We start from the raw sequence: 14,666 nt of genomic DNA on the forward strand, positions 1-14,666 counted from the left end.
TCATCCACTTTGTAGCAGGTATCAATAACTTGTTCCTTTCATGGCTGAATAACATTCCATTGTATGTCTCTGACATTTTGTTTATCCATTCATCTGATGGAGATTTGGGTTTCCATTTTTCAGATATTATGACTAGTACTGCTATGAATACTTGCACACAGGTATTTGTTTGAATACCGGTATACAGTTCTTTGGGCATGTACCTGGGAGTGGAATCACTGGGTGAAATGGTAAAGCTACGCTTAACTTTTTGAGGAACTGCCAAACTGTTTTCAACAGCAACGGCACCATTTTGCATTGTCTCCAGAAATGTATGAGACTGCAAATTCCTCGACATCCTCTCCAACAGTCGCTATTTTCTGTTTTTAAATGATAACCTTCCTAGTAGGTGTGGAGTGGTATCTCACTGTGGTTTTGATTTGCATTTCCCTCATATCTAAGGATGTTGGTCATGTTTTCATATGCTTACTGGCCAGTTGTGTATCTTCTATGGAGAAATGTGTATTCAAGTCCTTCCCTCACTTTAAATGGGATTGCTTTTGTTGTTGAATTATAAGAATTTTTTATTTATTCTGGATACATGACCTTTATCATGTTTTGTGATTTGCAGATATTTTTCTCCCATTCAGTGGGTTGTCTCCAATCTCTTGAGAATGTCCTTGCATGCAAAAAAGTTTTAAATTTTGATGAAGCTGAATTTTTCAGTCTTTTGCCGCTTTTGTCTTTGGTGTTATCTATAAGAAACCATTGCCAAATCAATGGTCATGAAGATTTGTCTTTATGTTTTTGTCTGAGAGTACTATTCTTTTATCTCCTAAATTTAGCTTTTTGAGTCACTTTAATTTTTTTGTATGGTGTTAGGTAACACCCCAACTTCACTCTTTTGCATGTGGATATCCAGTTTTCACAGCACCATTTGTTGAAAAGACTGTGTCTCATTTAATGATCCTGCTACACCTCTGGAAAGTCAATTGACTATACGTGTATAAATTTATTTCTTGACTTTTAATTTTATTCCATCGACCTGTTTGTGTTAATCTTTCAAAGCACTGCTGAAAATGTTTACTGGTTCTAACAGGTTATTTTTTGCTGTTTGTTTTTATTCCTTAGGATTTTCTATGTAGAAGCTCAACAGAGATACTTTTCCCTTCCTTTCTAATTTTGGTATCTTATTTGTCTTACCTAATTGCTCTGACCTAACTTCCGTTACCATGTTGAAGTGATGGGAGCAGGCATTCTTTCTTGCTTCTGATCTCAGGGAGAAAACGTCAGGTCTTTCATCAATGAGTATTATGGTAGGTTTGAGTTTTTCATAAATAATCTTTGTCATGTTGAGAAAGTCATCTTCTATTTTACTGAGCTCTCTTATGAAAGGATCTTGTATTTTGTCACATGCTTTCTTTGCATCAATTGAAATGATCATGTAGTTTTATTCCTTCATTCTACTGATATGGAGTATTATGTTGATAGTTGTAACCATCTTGAACAATGCTTTCATTCCTTGAATAAACTGCATTTATCATGATGTATATTCCTTTCAATATACTACTTAATTCTGTTTGCTAGTATTTTGTTAAGGATTTTTGCATTTCTGTTCATAGTGGATTTTGGCCTGTAGTTTCCTTTCTTGTGAGGTCTTTGTCTTTGGTATCAGGGTAGATTGCAGGCATCATAGATTGTTTCTTCCTCTTGTATATATATATATATTTTTGGTAGTATCTGAGAATGATTGGTGTCATATCTTCTTATATATTTGGGATAATTCACTAGGGAAGCGATCTGATTCCCTGCTTTTCTTGGTTGAGAACTTTCTGATAACTGTCTCAATCTTGTTACTCAGGATCACCCCCTCTTTAGAGTTTCCATTTCTTCTTGAGTCAGTTTTGGTAGTTTGCCAGCTTCTAGGAATTTGTCCATTTCCTCAAGCTTAACCAATTTCTTAGCCTACAATTGTTCCTAGTGCTCTCTTACAATCCATTTTCTTTATGCAGAGTCATTAATAATGTCCCACTGTCATTTCTGTTTTTGTTATTTGAGTCTTCTCTCTTTTCAAAGTCAATCTAGCTAAATATTTGCCAATTTCGTAAATTTTCTCAAGAAGGAACTTGAATTCATTGTTTTTCTCAAGTGTTCATCTGTTCTCTATTCCATTTATCTTGGTCTAATCCTTATTATTTCCTTCCTCCTGCTAATTCTAGGTTTACTTTCCTATTCTTTTTCTGCGTCACCAAGGTCATCTTCTAACCAGCTTGGCACTGGCAGGCACTGAGCTGTGCTCCCCAGGGTCTGAGTTGGTCAGACAGGTAAGTACTTGCAGACTGTAGCAGACTGAGCTACCTGGGCATTTTCTGCCCAACTACCAGCCCAAGCTACTCTCAGATTCTACTTTTACCCTGAAATTCTCTTGCTGTTGAGAATATATATGGTGTCATATATGAGAAATAAGTGGTCTATAGGCTGAGCTACCTCCATAGACTACTCACAGCGTTGGATGCCTTCTGTTCTCTGGGATCCAAAGACCAGCTCAGTTTTGCCAAGGAGCACTGCCACGGGTGTGGAGGCATGTGTGCCCGCCACCATCACTGTCCTCGAGGACTTCCCACGTGTCTCCCTGGGGGTGGGTCACTGCCACCTGTGCCCACAGGCACCCCAGGGCACCACTCCTGCGTGGCTCTGACCACTGCAAAGCCAGCCTTCCATTCAGCTACAAGGGCCCCATCAAAGAGCCAGGACCAACAGCAACTCCAAGTCCACAGGACACCAGGACCCCAAGTCCTGTGAACATTACAGATGCAGCCCTCCCTCAGCAGAGAGTTCAGCGAGCACTCTGGCAGCTCCTTCGGCTCCGAAGTGAAGATCAACATGAGCTTTGTCTTCGAGTCCTCCGATGGCCAAGAAAAGAAGCTGAACACCCGCCTCTTCTCCCTGACAGCACTTCTGCAGCCCCTCCCAGTGCTCCCCAATCTGTACCCACAAAAGGAACCAGGAAGCCCCCAAAGCTGCACCCTGGCATGTGATGCCCTGCAGAGTCCAGGGCTACTGCTGCCCTTGCCATCCCTCACTGTTCTGGGAGTCGACCTCCTCAAAGTCCCCCCAAATCTACAGCATTAGCTCAGCTTCCAGCAGCGTCTCGTCTTCCGTGTGGCTGCCTGAGACTGTCCCACGCACCCACCAGCCCTGTGTCTCAGGGGTCTGCAGGCACAGCTCCGGCAGGTAGGTGATGCTGCTCCGTCCCCATCAGCCTGGAGGAGGACAACATGCACAAGAGCATCCTGGTCATCTGAAGGGGTGGGGCGTGGTCCACGCACTCAGACCTCTCTGGGCATAGACCTCTCCTGAACAGGTGCCTTTCAGGCAGCACAGCCAGTCCCGGGGGGAGGCACGCCAGCGCTCCGCTGCACCATGAGGACACAGAGGCCGTCTCCTTAGCCCTGGGTGATTCCTGGGGATCCATGCTCATTAAGCTCGCTCCAGGTCTAAGATGCTGTGGCTCTGGTCGGACCACCTGGATTGTGTCTCCTGTCCACCCCCAACCTGCAGTGGCCCCTGACTCCTTGCTTGGCGCTCAGAGCCCTAGGTGTTCGGATCCAGAGGACCTCCCCAGGGCACACCGTCACCCTCCCTCCCTCCAGCCTCCCTAGAGCCTTCTTCACCCATGGACCCCACCGCCCTTGCCCCCTCACAGCCCCAGCCTGCAGTGCCCCTCCCTATACTCTCCCATCCACAATGGACTCGCCCCCAAGCCTGGGCTCAGGGGCCACCTCCTGGGCTCCTGGGCACAGCATGGCCTTTGGGGTCAGATTGACCTGGGGCCAGTCACAGACCCGTGACAGGCAATCTTCGTGGTGATTTCTCAGAGTCTCAGTTTGGCTGGGCTTGGTCACTTAGAGCTGAGTGACCCTGAGCATCCATGCCATGGCTCATCTGTAAATTTGGGTGAACTCACTGAGTGCCCGGGAGGGGCTCCCTAATAACGGGAATTACCCACAACACTCACTCGGCCCTCCCTGTGGGGCCACCTCCTCTGGGGGCTCCCTCCAGCCCCTGCTACACCAGCCAGGGCCGCGGCCAGGGCCAGGCTGTACCTGGTGCGTGTCCCGGGGTCCTGCCAGAGAAGGCAGGGAGAGGCGGGTGTGGAGGAGGAGGGGCAGGGGCGGCCTGCCCTTCTCCTGCCCAGGCCCGTGTCTACGCTACCTCTAGGCCCCCTGACCCAGCCGTGTACCGAGCTGGCCTTGGGGAGGAGTCTGGGGACCAGGACAGCTGGTTGTATATGGGGGGTATTGCGTGACTTTCATGTTCCCAGGTCTGCAGCCAGCCTGACTGGAGTAGGGTGGCCCGGGGGTCCCAGGGGTCATGGGGCCGCAGAGCAGTGGCCGTTGGGGCCGTGAGATAATGGCCGGGCTGGGAGCCATTGGTGCCCTGAGCTCATGCGCCCAGTGCACCAACGGCTGATGCTCATGTTGGGTCTTGTGCCCGCGCTGCCCGGGGTCTGCGTGTGCGCCGGGAGGCGGACTTGGATGCGAGGCCGGCGGCCCCGTGCTGAGTCCGCACGTGGGACGGAGGCCCCTGCACCCCTGAATGCATCCTGCTGCACCCACCCAGGGGCCTGGGGGCGAGGAGCCCAGGCCGTGTGCACACCGAGTGAGGCTCCCACAGTTCCGTGTCCATCCCCTCCTGGGACAATCGGGGGAATCTGAGACCAGGAGAGTTGGGGACTGGCCCAGGGCCCGAGAGGTGGGCCGAGTCCAGAGGAGAAGGGAGGGTTCAGTACCCCGAGGCCAGGGTTTGCTTTGGGAACGAGAGCCCCTAGGATCCTGAGGGACCCCCTGCGCACCTCTCCCACTTGGGGCCCTTTCCTCTGTGCGTCCCCACTTGGTCACAGGTGTGGCGCATGCGCGACCTCATGTTTTCTCCCACCCATCTACTACGCTTGGTATGCAGAGTACATTTTTGTAGTACAGTATATGAGAAACTTAGCAGTGTTACCTGTGGAATGGAGCAATGAGGTAGATGACATAATTTAAAACATTCTGGATGTTGTGAGATTATTTTTATAATACACATAGCTTTTTTAATTTTCAAAAATAGTTTATACATTGAAGCAATGTGAGAAAAGTCACTTTTAATGTTTCTTTCAACAGGCAAAAAATGTAGGGCTAATTTTTGGTTTTCAAAGACATCATTTTAGAAGTAATTATTTTATTGCTGATTGTCTATAGTTGCAGAGAAAAATTCACAAATTGTAAATTGAGTAGATTACTATTTAGAATGTGCTTCACCTGAGCTTGGGAAATATTTTGTGACTCTGTAGAGATGGGTTTGTTTATTTCGGAAATATAACTGAGGAAAAACAACTGTATGATAAAAAATAGTTATCTTTTAATTGAGAATAGTTACGTATTAGTTGAGTTACCTATTAGTATTCCTTCTAATACAGAACTTCAATCTTGGTGAACGGTATGAGGACTTCGTTTGGTTCTCCTGCCCTCTAGTGGTCATTTATCAAAATGCAGAGAAACTTGTATTAGGTGAACCCCTTGAAATTATACAACCCAGGTGTGGGGATCAGGTTCCGAATTTTGGAGATTAGAGGAACCTGAGAAATTTTCTGACTTGATTTCCTCATCTTTGCAACATAAACACCATGTGTCGATTACATATTCCCTTGAGATTACTGATATAAAATTCAATTCTGGCATCTCTTTTGACTATTTGACCTAGTAAATTATCCAAAGCTACAGTTATTTTCTGTAATTTTTTTACATATATGGTATAATCTCAGCTCTTATCGCTAGTGCATAAAGGTTGTTTTGCAAGTAAATACTTTAAAATGTACTTACACTGTTTCCTACTATTAGGTAAGTCCGTTATATACTGTATTTTTTATTCCTCATAACTACCCCGTACACTTTGTGAAGTACACGCTATATTATTCTGATTTCATGAGGAAATAAAGTGATACTGAGGGGGGCTGATAAGACTGAGGAAATGGTACACCCCGGGCCTGAAAGACTGAGTTTTGTGCCATGACTTTCTTTCTTCTGAAAATCCATACAGGTAATTAATTTTGAATTGATTTAAAATTATTTAACCAGAATAAGTTGGTCATGTTTTAACATATTAGTATGTTTAAAGCAACATTTGTGTATCACATTCTTTAATATGCTAATGTATGCCAGCCTCAAAGACCTAGGTTCTTCTATAAAGTTGAAGAACCAGGCCCCATGATTTTAGAGAAGGTGAGTTTTTAGAAAGTCTAAAAAGAGGTTTTCCATTTTAACTGAAGAATTTAGAAGCAAAAACTAGAGCTTCGTGTCCCTTTTCATGGTAGATAGCAAAGAGATGCTTGTGGGCTAAGAAGGTGCACCCTGGGGAGGAGTTACATGGTACGGAATTAAGAGTATGATTTCAGATAAGAAGGATAATTAACTTCAAAAGGATTTTTCATTGCTATGGAACTCCAGACTAAAAATTTTTAAGTCCTTTGCTTAAAATAGCTTCACTACAAAGTCCCTTGGGCATGCGTCTGATAGCCAGGTCTAGGTCAGGTCATTTCTGATTAAGCCATTTTGCATCAAGACAGGTCACCCTGGTCATTCTAGCCAGTAATGACTTTCCCTCCCCTGAATTTCTATATCTCGTTTATGCTGCTCATACATATGACTTCACAGATCGGAACAATGGGACAATCCTTAAGAACAAAAGAAAGACAATCATCCTATAAGAAGAGTTAAGCCCATAAAATCCACATATAATGAATTAGGTTAGCGGCTTATAAAATAACCAGAGATGCATCTGGATGTGTGCGACTTCACAGGATCAAAGTGACTGGAGTGAAGTCTTAGGGAAGCAGAACAGACTCAGCTATAAATAGGAAAGCGCAAATGTGGGGCCAGTTGTACTGTGTCCTGTGTGAAGAGTGTTTAAAATATTTATGTAACTGTTTTGATGTTAATTTAATAATAATAGCTATGTCAAATATTTAAAACCCATTTGTTGTAAGTATTAATTCAAGCAATTCTCACCCCAACCCCCAGGAGATAGGTATTCTTGTTAACCACACATTCACGATGAATAAACTGAGGCACAGATGAAGTTAAGTAACTTCCAGGATTTCAATCTAGTAATTGATGGAGCAGGAGTCATTTCTGGGCTCTAGGGTCAGCACACATAAATACCCATTATACTGCCTCATTTAAGATGGTCTATCCCTGTGATGGTTCATGTATGTGTCAACTTGACTGGTTCACGGGGTGCACAGATATTTGATCAAATATTATTCTGGGTGTTTCTGGATGAGATTAACATTTTAATTGTAGAGTAAAGCAGATTGTCCTCCCTAATGTGCACAGGCCTTATCCAATCAGTTTGGAAGCCTGAATAAAACAAAAAGGTTGACTCTGTCCTGAAAAGGCCATCCTCCTGCCAGATGGCCTTTGTGCTGGGACAATTGTCTTCATCTACCTTCATACTTGGACTCAGACTGGAATTTATACCATCTTGGTCCTCAGGCCTTTAGATTCAAACTGAATTACACCATCGGCTCTCCTGAGTGTCTGGCTTGTTGACTGTTGATTTTGGAACTCCTCAGCCTCCATAATCGTGCGAGCCACGTCCTTATAATAATGATAATGTATATGTATAAAACACACATATATAAAACCCTCATGTGCTATAAGCTCCCCCAAATGAGGAAATGTACGTTATTTTTCCACTATACATTCAGCACCTGTTACAATTCTGCTGCAGTGCAGGCTTCCCAAATTAAGCATGGGTCATTGGAGAGAAGTGCCCACAGAGCAAGGATTTGCTCTTATTCTCTTCACAAAGCACTGTCTGGGAAACAAAGGGACCAAAACTTGGGGGAGAGGAAGCATTCTTTCATTTATTCACCAGTCACTTATTGTGTACGTAGTATGAAACAGATCTATCTTGTGCTGGGTGAAAAAATACAGAGATAAAATATACAATTACTGCCCTCACGGGCCTCACACTTCTTTGGATGACAAGTAAAACCTAAGCGGATAAAATCCTAATTAACAGGGTGACTTCCACATTAATCTGAAATGGGTATGGACCTAATAACGCAGCTTCAAAATCTATAAATCCAAAGCTGATACAACTGAAAAGGAAAAGAGCTCCACAACCATGGAGATTTCAATATGCTGCTCAGTAACGGACAGAATGAGCACGCAGAAAATCAGAATAGAGAAGCGCTGCACCCAAACAAAGCAGAAGGCCCATTATTTTCAAAAGCACCGTTACACTAACCAAAAGAGACCGTATGCCGGCCCATAAAACGAGTTTGGGTGTGTTTAAAAGGATTGAAATCGTACAACATTCGCATTCCTCCTGGCCGCAAAGCCTCTCCTCTCCGGGTGCTAGTGGAGAGAACTGGGAAGGTGACAGGCAGCGACTGTTTGCAAGTATTCGGAGCTGCGCTAAACCAGCGAGAGATTGTGAGAGCATGAGAGACTGTAGAGGAGGAATAACGCACAGGACTCGACTCCTTGCCGTGACTGTGCGGAACAGGAGGTCTTATCGTTCAGGATTCGTCCCCCGGTTTCCGGCGTGGGTAATTGGACGGATGGTGAGCCATTTCCCAATAAAAAAAAACAGAAGACAGGGCCCCTCCATTCTTCTCTTCCTGCAACAAAAATGACTGCTCTACCACCGTTCCTTTTCAAGCCCCGCCCTTTTACATGCCCGCCCCGGAGAGTAATCGTTAGACCAAATACTGCCGGAAAGAGCGACGCCACCTTCCAAGGAGCGGAAGTAGATTTCCCGGAAAGCCGTAAAGCCGTAAAGCGCGCCCCTCTTCCGGTTAACGACAGCAGTACCGACCGTTCCCGCCGGCCGTCCTCCGGTAAGTGCCTGTGCGGGGCTCTCTGTAATTCAATTTTCTCTTCGATTCCGGGCATTTCCTTGTCGTCGCCCTCTTCACCTTGGATCATGTTCAAGAAATTTGATGAAAAAGAAAATGTGTCCAACTGCATCCAGTTGAAAACTTCCGTTATTAAGGGTATTAAGAACCAGTTGATAGAGCAATTTCCTGGTATCGATCCGTGGCTGAATCAAATCATGCCTAAGAAGGATCCGGTCAAAATAGTGCGATGCCACGAACACATAGAAATCCTCACGGTAAACGGGGAGTTACTATTTTTTAGACAAAGAGAAGGGCCTTTTTATCCAACGCTAAGGCTGCTTCACAAATACCCTTTCATCCTGCCCCGCCAGCAGGTTGATAAAGGAGCCATCAAGTTTGTGCTCAGTGGAGCCAATATCATGTGTCCGGGCCTGACATCTCCCGGAGCTAAGCTCTACCCCGCCGCGGTGGACACGGTGGTCGCAATCATGGCAGAAGGAAAACAGCACGCCCTGTGTGTGGGAGTCATGAAGATGTCTGCAGAGGAAATCGAGAAAGTCAACAAAGGAATCGGGATCGAAAATATCCATTATTTAAATGACGGGCTGTGGCACATGAAGACGTATAAATGAGCCTCAGAAGAAATGCGCCTGCGCTAAACATGGACCTCGTGCAGTGTCTGTGTGTGGCGGCATGAAGATGGCACCTCTGTGGATAGCAATTCAGCAGACGCTAAAAACCGGAAATAGACGAAGTAAAGCTTTGGAACGAATCCATATGTCTGTGCATATGTCATTGTATGTGTGTGTGTCTGTGTGAGTGTGTATGCCTGTGGATATGTGAGGATGTGTGTGTGTTTGTGTGTGTTTACAGGGGAGTGATTAGATTTGCTGTCTTGTCTGTTTAAGCAGATATCAGTTCAAACAGGTAAATTATCTCTTAGGAAAATAGATTTCAAAGCCAAGAGCGTGCAGTTGCTAGATGGACCTAAATTGGGAGAAGAAAATGACTGGAGAGAGACCCTAAACAACTCTATTCATATGACCGTTTAAGGGATGAGTACTAGAAACAGAAAATCCGGTAAAAAGTACACAGCGGTCATTATTGGTTGTCCACCCAACAGAGTAGCCCCCTCCCTCCTTGGTGGCATAGCTCTGTCCATCCCTTTTCCACACGAGTCTGGAAAATGCTGATTAGTCAAGGCCTATCACGGTGTTCTGTTTCCCTATGAGATGGATTCATTTGTAGGTGGGCGTGGGGCCTAAGGCCAAGGAGGATCTTCTGTTTAGGAACCCATGGGAAAATGAGGGTCCTTCCTCCCATGGTTTTGAGTCATTTATAGGTGGGGCCACTAGAAGAAAAATGCATGGGGAGAAACTCTCCCTACTTTGGATGGACATTGGCATATGATTTTGCTCTTGCCAGACACACACACACACACACACACACCCTTGATTAGCATAAAGTCTGAACATGGTAAAGTTGAAAATAGAACAGAGTGCCCTTGGTGATCTATGAACCAATGATTAATCAACTATGCAGATTCCATATATTGGGACCTCTTTAGGGGTGTGACTAAGTTCTGTGAAATAATAAAATTTTCTTATAGATTACTTCATTTGTACTTGAGTTTTCTGAAATTTAAAGCTAAAGAGAGCTCAGTTTTTATAGAGTGGCATCATAGACACCCAACTGAAAAATATCTTAAACAGGGATGAAATAGGTCAGCTGAAAGTTCATCAGTGACTTTCACATGAGCAGTTTCAGTGAAATTCATATGAAAGCAAGACAAATTGCAGTAGATCTGGGGGTGAATGGGGAGTGAGAAGGTTAAGGTGTGGGAGTTTACACTTCATGTTATTATTTACAGAATTTTGGGAATTAAAAGGTGGGTGAAAGGAAGGTCATAGTCAAGATAGTCTGTTTTGGAGTTTATATTATTTTTCTTGTTATTTTAATTGTTTTTGTTTTTTTCTTTCTTGTGGCATGTTCGTTAGTGGGGTATCTGAGTATATTTATATGCTGAGGGGAAAGATTGGCTCCAAAAGCGGGGGTAGAGGATGGCCTGTCCTCAGAAATCTGCACAAATGAAACACATTTTCTGTTTCTAGTACTCATCCCTTAAACGGTCATATGAAGAGTTGTTTAGGGTCTCTCTCCAGTCATTTTCTTCTCCCAACTTGGGTCCATCTAGCAACTGCCAAAAGATAATGGCACTGATTAATCTGCACCACAGGGTTGTCATGTAACAGCTCTTAAATACTCCTCTTCAAAACACTGTTTTTTCCTTAAAGGCTTAGGGCTTTTGCCCCTCTTAATTCTTCACTCAAATCAGCGCCATTAAGTCTGGTCAGTGGTGGATACCAGTGGAGGGTCTCTGAACGTCTCATGATAATCTGGAGCACCCAGGCCTCTGACGAACACTGATGGAGACAATCAAGTAAGCAACCTTTCCGTTCTTCTTTTACCATATTCTAACTATCTCCACCAAAAATTGAACAAGGACCCTCCGGGTCTACTCTAAGCCTTCTTTCAGGTCTCTTCTATTCCTTCTCTTATTCCATCCTGGTTCACTTGGTCCTATTGGATGGTGTTGTAATCCTACTGAACAACTCAGAATGGACAGCCTGTATATAAACTTGGAAGTGGATGGAGATCAAAAGTTCTATGAACTTCCTGGAATTTCACACAAAATCTGGTGTGTATGTGCATAGATAACTGTAGCTGGTAAAGCATTCTCTACATTGATCGTGTGTTTAAGGTGACCTGTGAGCCAAAAGGGTATTATGAACAATTAAAGTAGAAGAGGATCCCCATCTGCTTCTTGGCTAATGCCAGTGCATAGTTCAATGATAGGATGCTGGATAATGAAATACAAATTACAGTCATATCTTATCTCAAGAATCTACCCACTCCAGTGCTATGTAACCCAGAATAGTTCAACAAACATTATTGTGTACTTACTGTAGGGCAGACACTGGACCAGTAGTAAGGGACAGAAAGAGAAATATACTATTACCTTAACTTTTAGGAGCTTGGTCTTATTAGGAAGGCAAACTTAGATAATTTCACTTTCGTATATTCGTGTATGTATATAACCTACATATGGTAAATAATTACCTATTACAACATAGCATGAATGAATGAGGGAAAGCTGTCTCTCCCTAGAGAATCAAAGAGGGTTTCTGAATGACAGGTTGTGTGAGTGGGGACATAAAAGATGATTAAGAATATTGGGAATTCCCTGGTGGTCCAGTGGTTGGGACTCTGCTTTCACTGCTGAGGGCTAGGGTTCAGTCCCTGGTCAGGGAACTAAGATCCCACAAGCCAAGTGGCGTGGCCAAAAAAAAAAAGGAAAAAAAACCTTCGTAATGAATATGGTGAAAAATTACAGTAAAAGATACAGGGTGAGCAATGTAGTAGATTCACAGAAATACAAGCAGTTTGGCTTTTGTAGGCCATGATTTTCCTGGAAAAGGTGAGAGGAGATGAAGCTGGAGGCCTATGGTAGAGACCCATTTTTAATATGCTAAAGAATTCATATACTTAAGGGACTTCCCTGGTGGTCCAGAGGTAAAGAATCCACCTTCCAATGCAGGGGATGCGGGTTCGATCCCTGGTAAGGGAACTAAGATCCCACACGTCGCAGGGCAACTAAGCCCGCATGCCACAACTGCTGAGCTGATGCACCTCCATGAGAGAGCCCACATGCTGCAAACTACAGAGCCCAAGTGCTCTGGAGCCCACACACCACAACTAGAGAGAGGAAAAAAAAAGCAAACCTGCATGCCACAACTAGAGAGAAGCCTGCATGCTGCAACAAAAGATCCTGCATGCTGCAACTAAGACCCAGCGCAGCCAAATAAATAAATAAATATTAAAAAATTTATATACTTGACAATTTAAATCGGTCTTTAAAAGGCTGCTAAAAAAGAATGAGACATGAACAATATATTTTGGATAGATGATAATGGTGAGGATGGGTTCTAGTGGGGATAAGACTAGAGAAAGTAACTAATATTGCAGCATTGTAGGTATTTCAGGCAAAAGATAATGGCACTGATTAAAAGGATTTGAACTATTCTAAAAATGTTTGTGGAGGAAATTTTCCTAAGACATTAAGGGAACCACCAGCTCACTTAAGAAGAAATGGATAACTACAATAGTACTATATCTATTAATAAGTACATAATTAAATTTGTAGTTAAAATTCTACAAACAAGGAAAACTCCAGACCTAGAAAGTTTCACTAGTGAAATCTACCAAACATTTCAGGAAGAAATAATTTTAAAATTATAGAATTTCTTCTACAGTAAAGACGTTTGGAGGATACTTTCCAACTCATTTTATGAGGCCAGCAGTACCAAAAAATCCAAACCATGTCTTTTGCCAAAGACATGGCAAAACCCCCCACAAAACTATAGACCAATATCCATCTGAATATAAACACAAATACTGTTTAAAAAATGAGCAAACTGAGCCCAGCAATATGTAAAAATGGCAAAACGGATTTATTCTGGAAGTGGAAGCTTGGTTTAATATTTAGAAATCAATGTAATATGCCATATTAATAGATTAAAGAAGGAAAAGCATAAGGTATTCCCACTAGATGCAGAAAAAAACATTTGACATAGTTCATTATTAATTCATTCACTGAAAGAAATCTTCCTCAACCTGATAAAGTAGGTCTGTAAAATACCTACAGCTCACATATATTTATTGGTGAAAGGCTGAATGTTCTCTTCCTAAAATCAGGAACAGGACAGAAATGTCCCCTATAACTCCTTCTATCAGTCATTTTAGGTAGTGATTCAGTAAAGGAAGACCAAAGAAATAAAAGGCATACAGCCTGCAAATAAAAACCAAAATTGTTTCTACTCGCAGACAACTTAGTTGTCTAAGTAGGAAATCCAAAGGAATGTACAAAATAAGCCATTAGAACAGATACATGAGGTTAGCAAATCAGTATTTAAAAATCAGTTGCATGTCTACATGCCAGCAATGAACAATTGTTGAAATTTAAAAATAGACCATTTTCAGTAGCACAAAAAAACTTGAAATTAATCAAACAGTATGTGCATGATCTGTATGCCAAAACCACAAAACACTTATGAATGAAACACTGATTAAAGGGCATTTTCATAAACACAGAGGTTTGATCTGCTCAGGAACAGGAAAGTGATAATGTCAATTCTCCCCAAATTAATATAGAGATTTAATACAATTTGAGTCAAAATCACACAGGCTTTTCATAAGAATTGGCAAACTATTTCTAAATTTTTGTTGTTGTTGTTAAATTTATTTATTTCTGGCTGCGTTGGGCCTTCTTTGCTTCACGTGGGCTTTCTCTAGTTGCGTTGAGCGGGGGCTACCCTTTGTTTGCGGTGCGCGGGCTTCTCATTGCAGTGGCTTCTCTTGTTGCAGAGCACGGGCTTTAGGCACGCGGGCTTCAGTAGTTGTGGCATGTGGCCTCAGTAGTTGTGACTTGCGGGCTCCAGAGCTCAGGCTCATTGGTTGTGGCGCACAGGCTTAGGTGCTCCGTGGCATGTGGGATCTTCCCAGACCACAGCTTGAACCCGTGTCCCCTGCATTGGCAGGCGGATTCTTAACCATTTCACCACCAGGGAAGTCCCTATTTCTAAAATTTTAATGGCACTTCAGAGGGACAGAATAGTCCAAACCATTGTGAAAAGGGAGAACAAGGTTGGATGGCTCACACTTCCAGATGCCAAAACTTCCTATAAAGCTGCCGTAGACAGTGTGGTCTTAGCAAAAGGACAGGCTCATGAATCAAGGGAGC

At 43.4% G+C, this 14,666-nt stretch overlaps 1 protein-coding gene across 4 annotated transcripts; it reads left to right on the forward strand.

The window, feature by feature from the left end:
* Positions 1-8,458: 8,458 nt before the first annotated feature.
* LOC102979369 (malignant T-cell-amplified sequence 1-like) lies at positions 8,459-9,635 on the forward strand. 4 transcript variants are annotated; one of them, XR_003681801.2, is made up of 2 exons: positions 8,459-8,866; positions 9,238-9,376. XR_003681801.2 is itself a non-coding variant. In XM_028495354.2 (2 exons), exons 1-2 carry the CDS (start codon positions 8,953-8,955, stop codon positions 9,496-9,498), a joined length of 450 nt encoding a protein of 149 aa, XP_028351155.1. In that variant the 5' UTR covers positions 8,873-8,952; the 3' UTR covers positions 9,499-9,635. The 4 variants fall into 4 exon arrangements, 3 of the variants coding, with proteins under 3 accessions (XP_028351155.1, XP_028351156.1, XP_007103212.1); XM_028495354.2 differs by lacking the exon at positions 8,459-8,866 and adding an exon at positions 8,873-9,141 and having other exon boundaries at positions 9,238-9,635; XM_028495355.2 differs by lacking the exon at positions 8,459-8,866 and adding an exon at positions 8,873-9,141 and having other exon boundaries at positions 9,241-9,635.
* The last annotated feature ends 5,031 nt before the right edge of the window (positions 9,636-14,666 follow it).

This window comes from Physeter macrocephalus, chromosome 11 (genome assembly GCF_002837175.3).
Source record: "Physeter macrocephalus isolate SW-GA chromosome 11, ASM283717v5, whole genome shotgun sequence".
NCBI lineage: Eukaryota > Metazoa > Chordata > Mammalia > Artiodactyla > Physeteridae > Physeter > Physeter macrocephalus.

Bases quoted from the DNA above. Each gene is read 5' to 3' on its own strand.
- LOC102979369 (XM_007103150.4), top strand. From the start codon at position 8,953: ATGTTCAAGAAATTTGATGAAAAAGAAAATGTGTCCAACTGCATCCAG.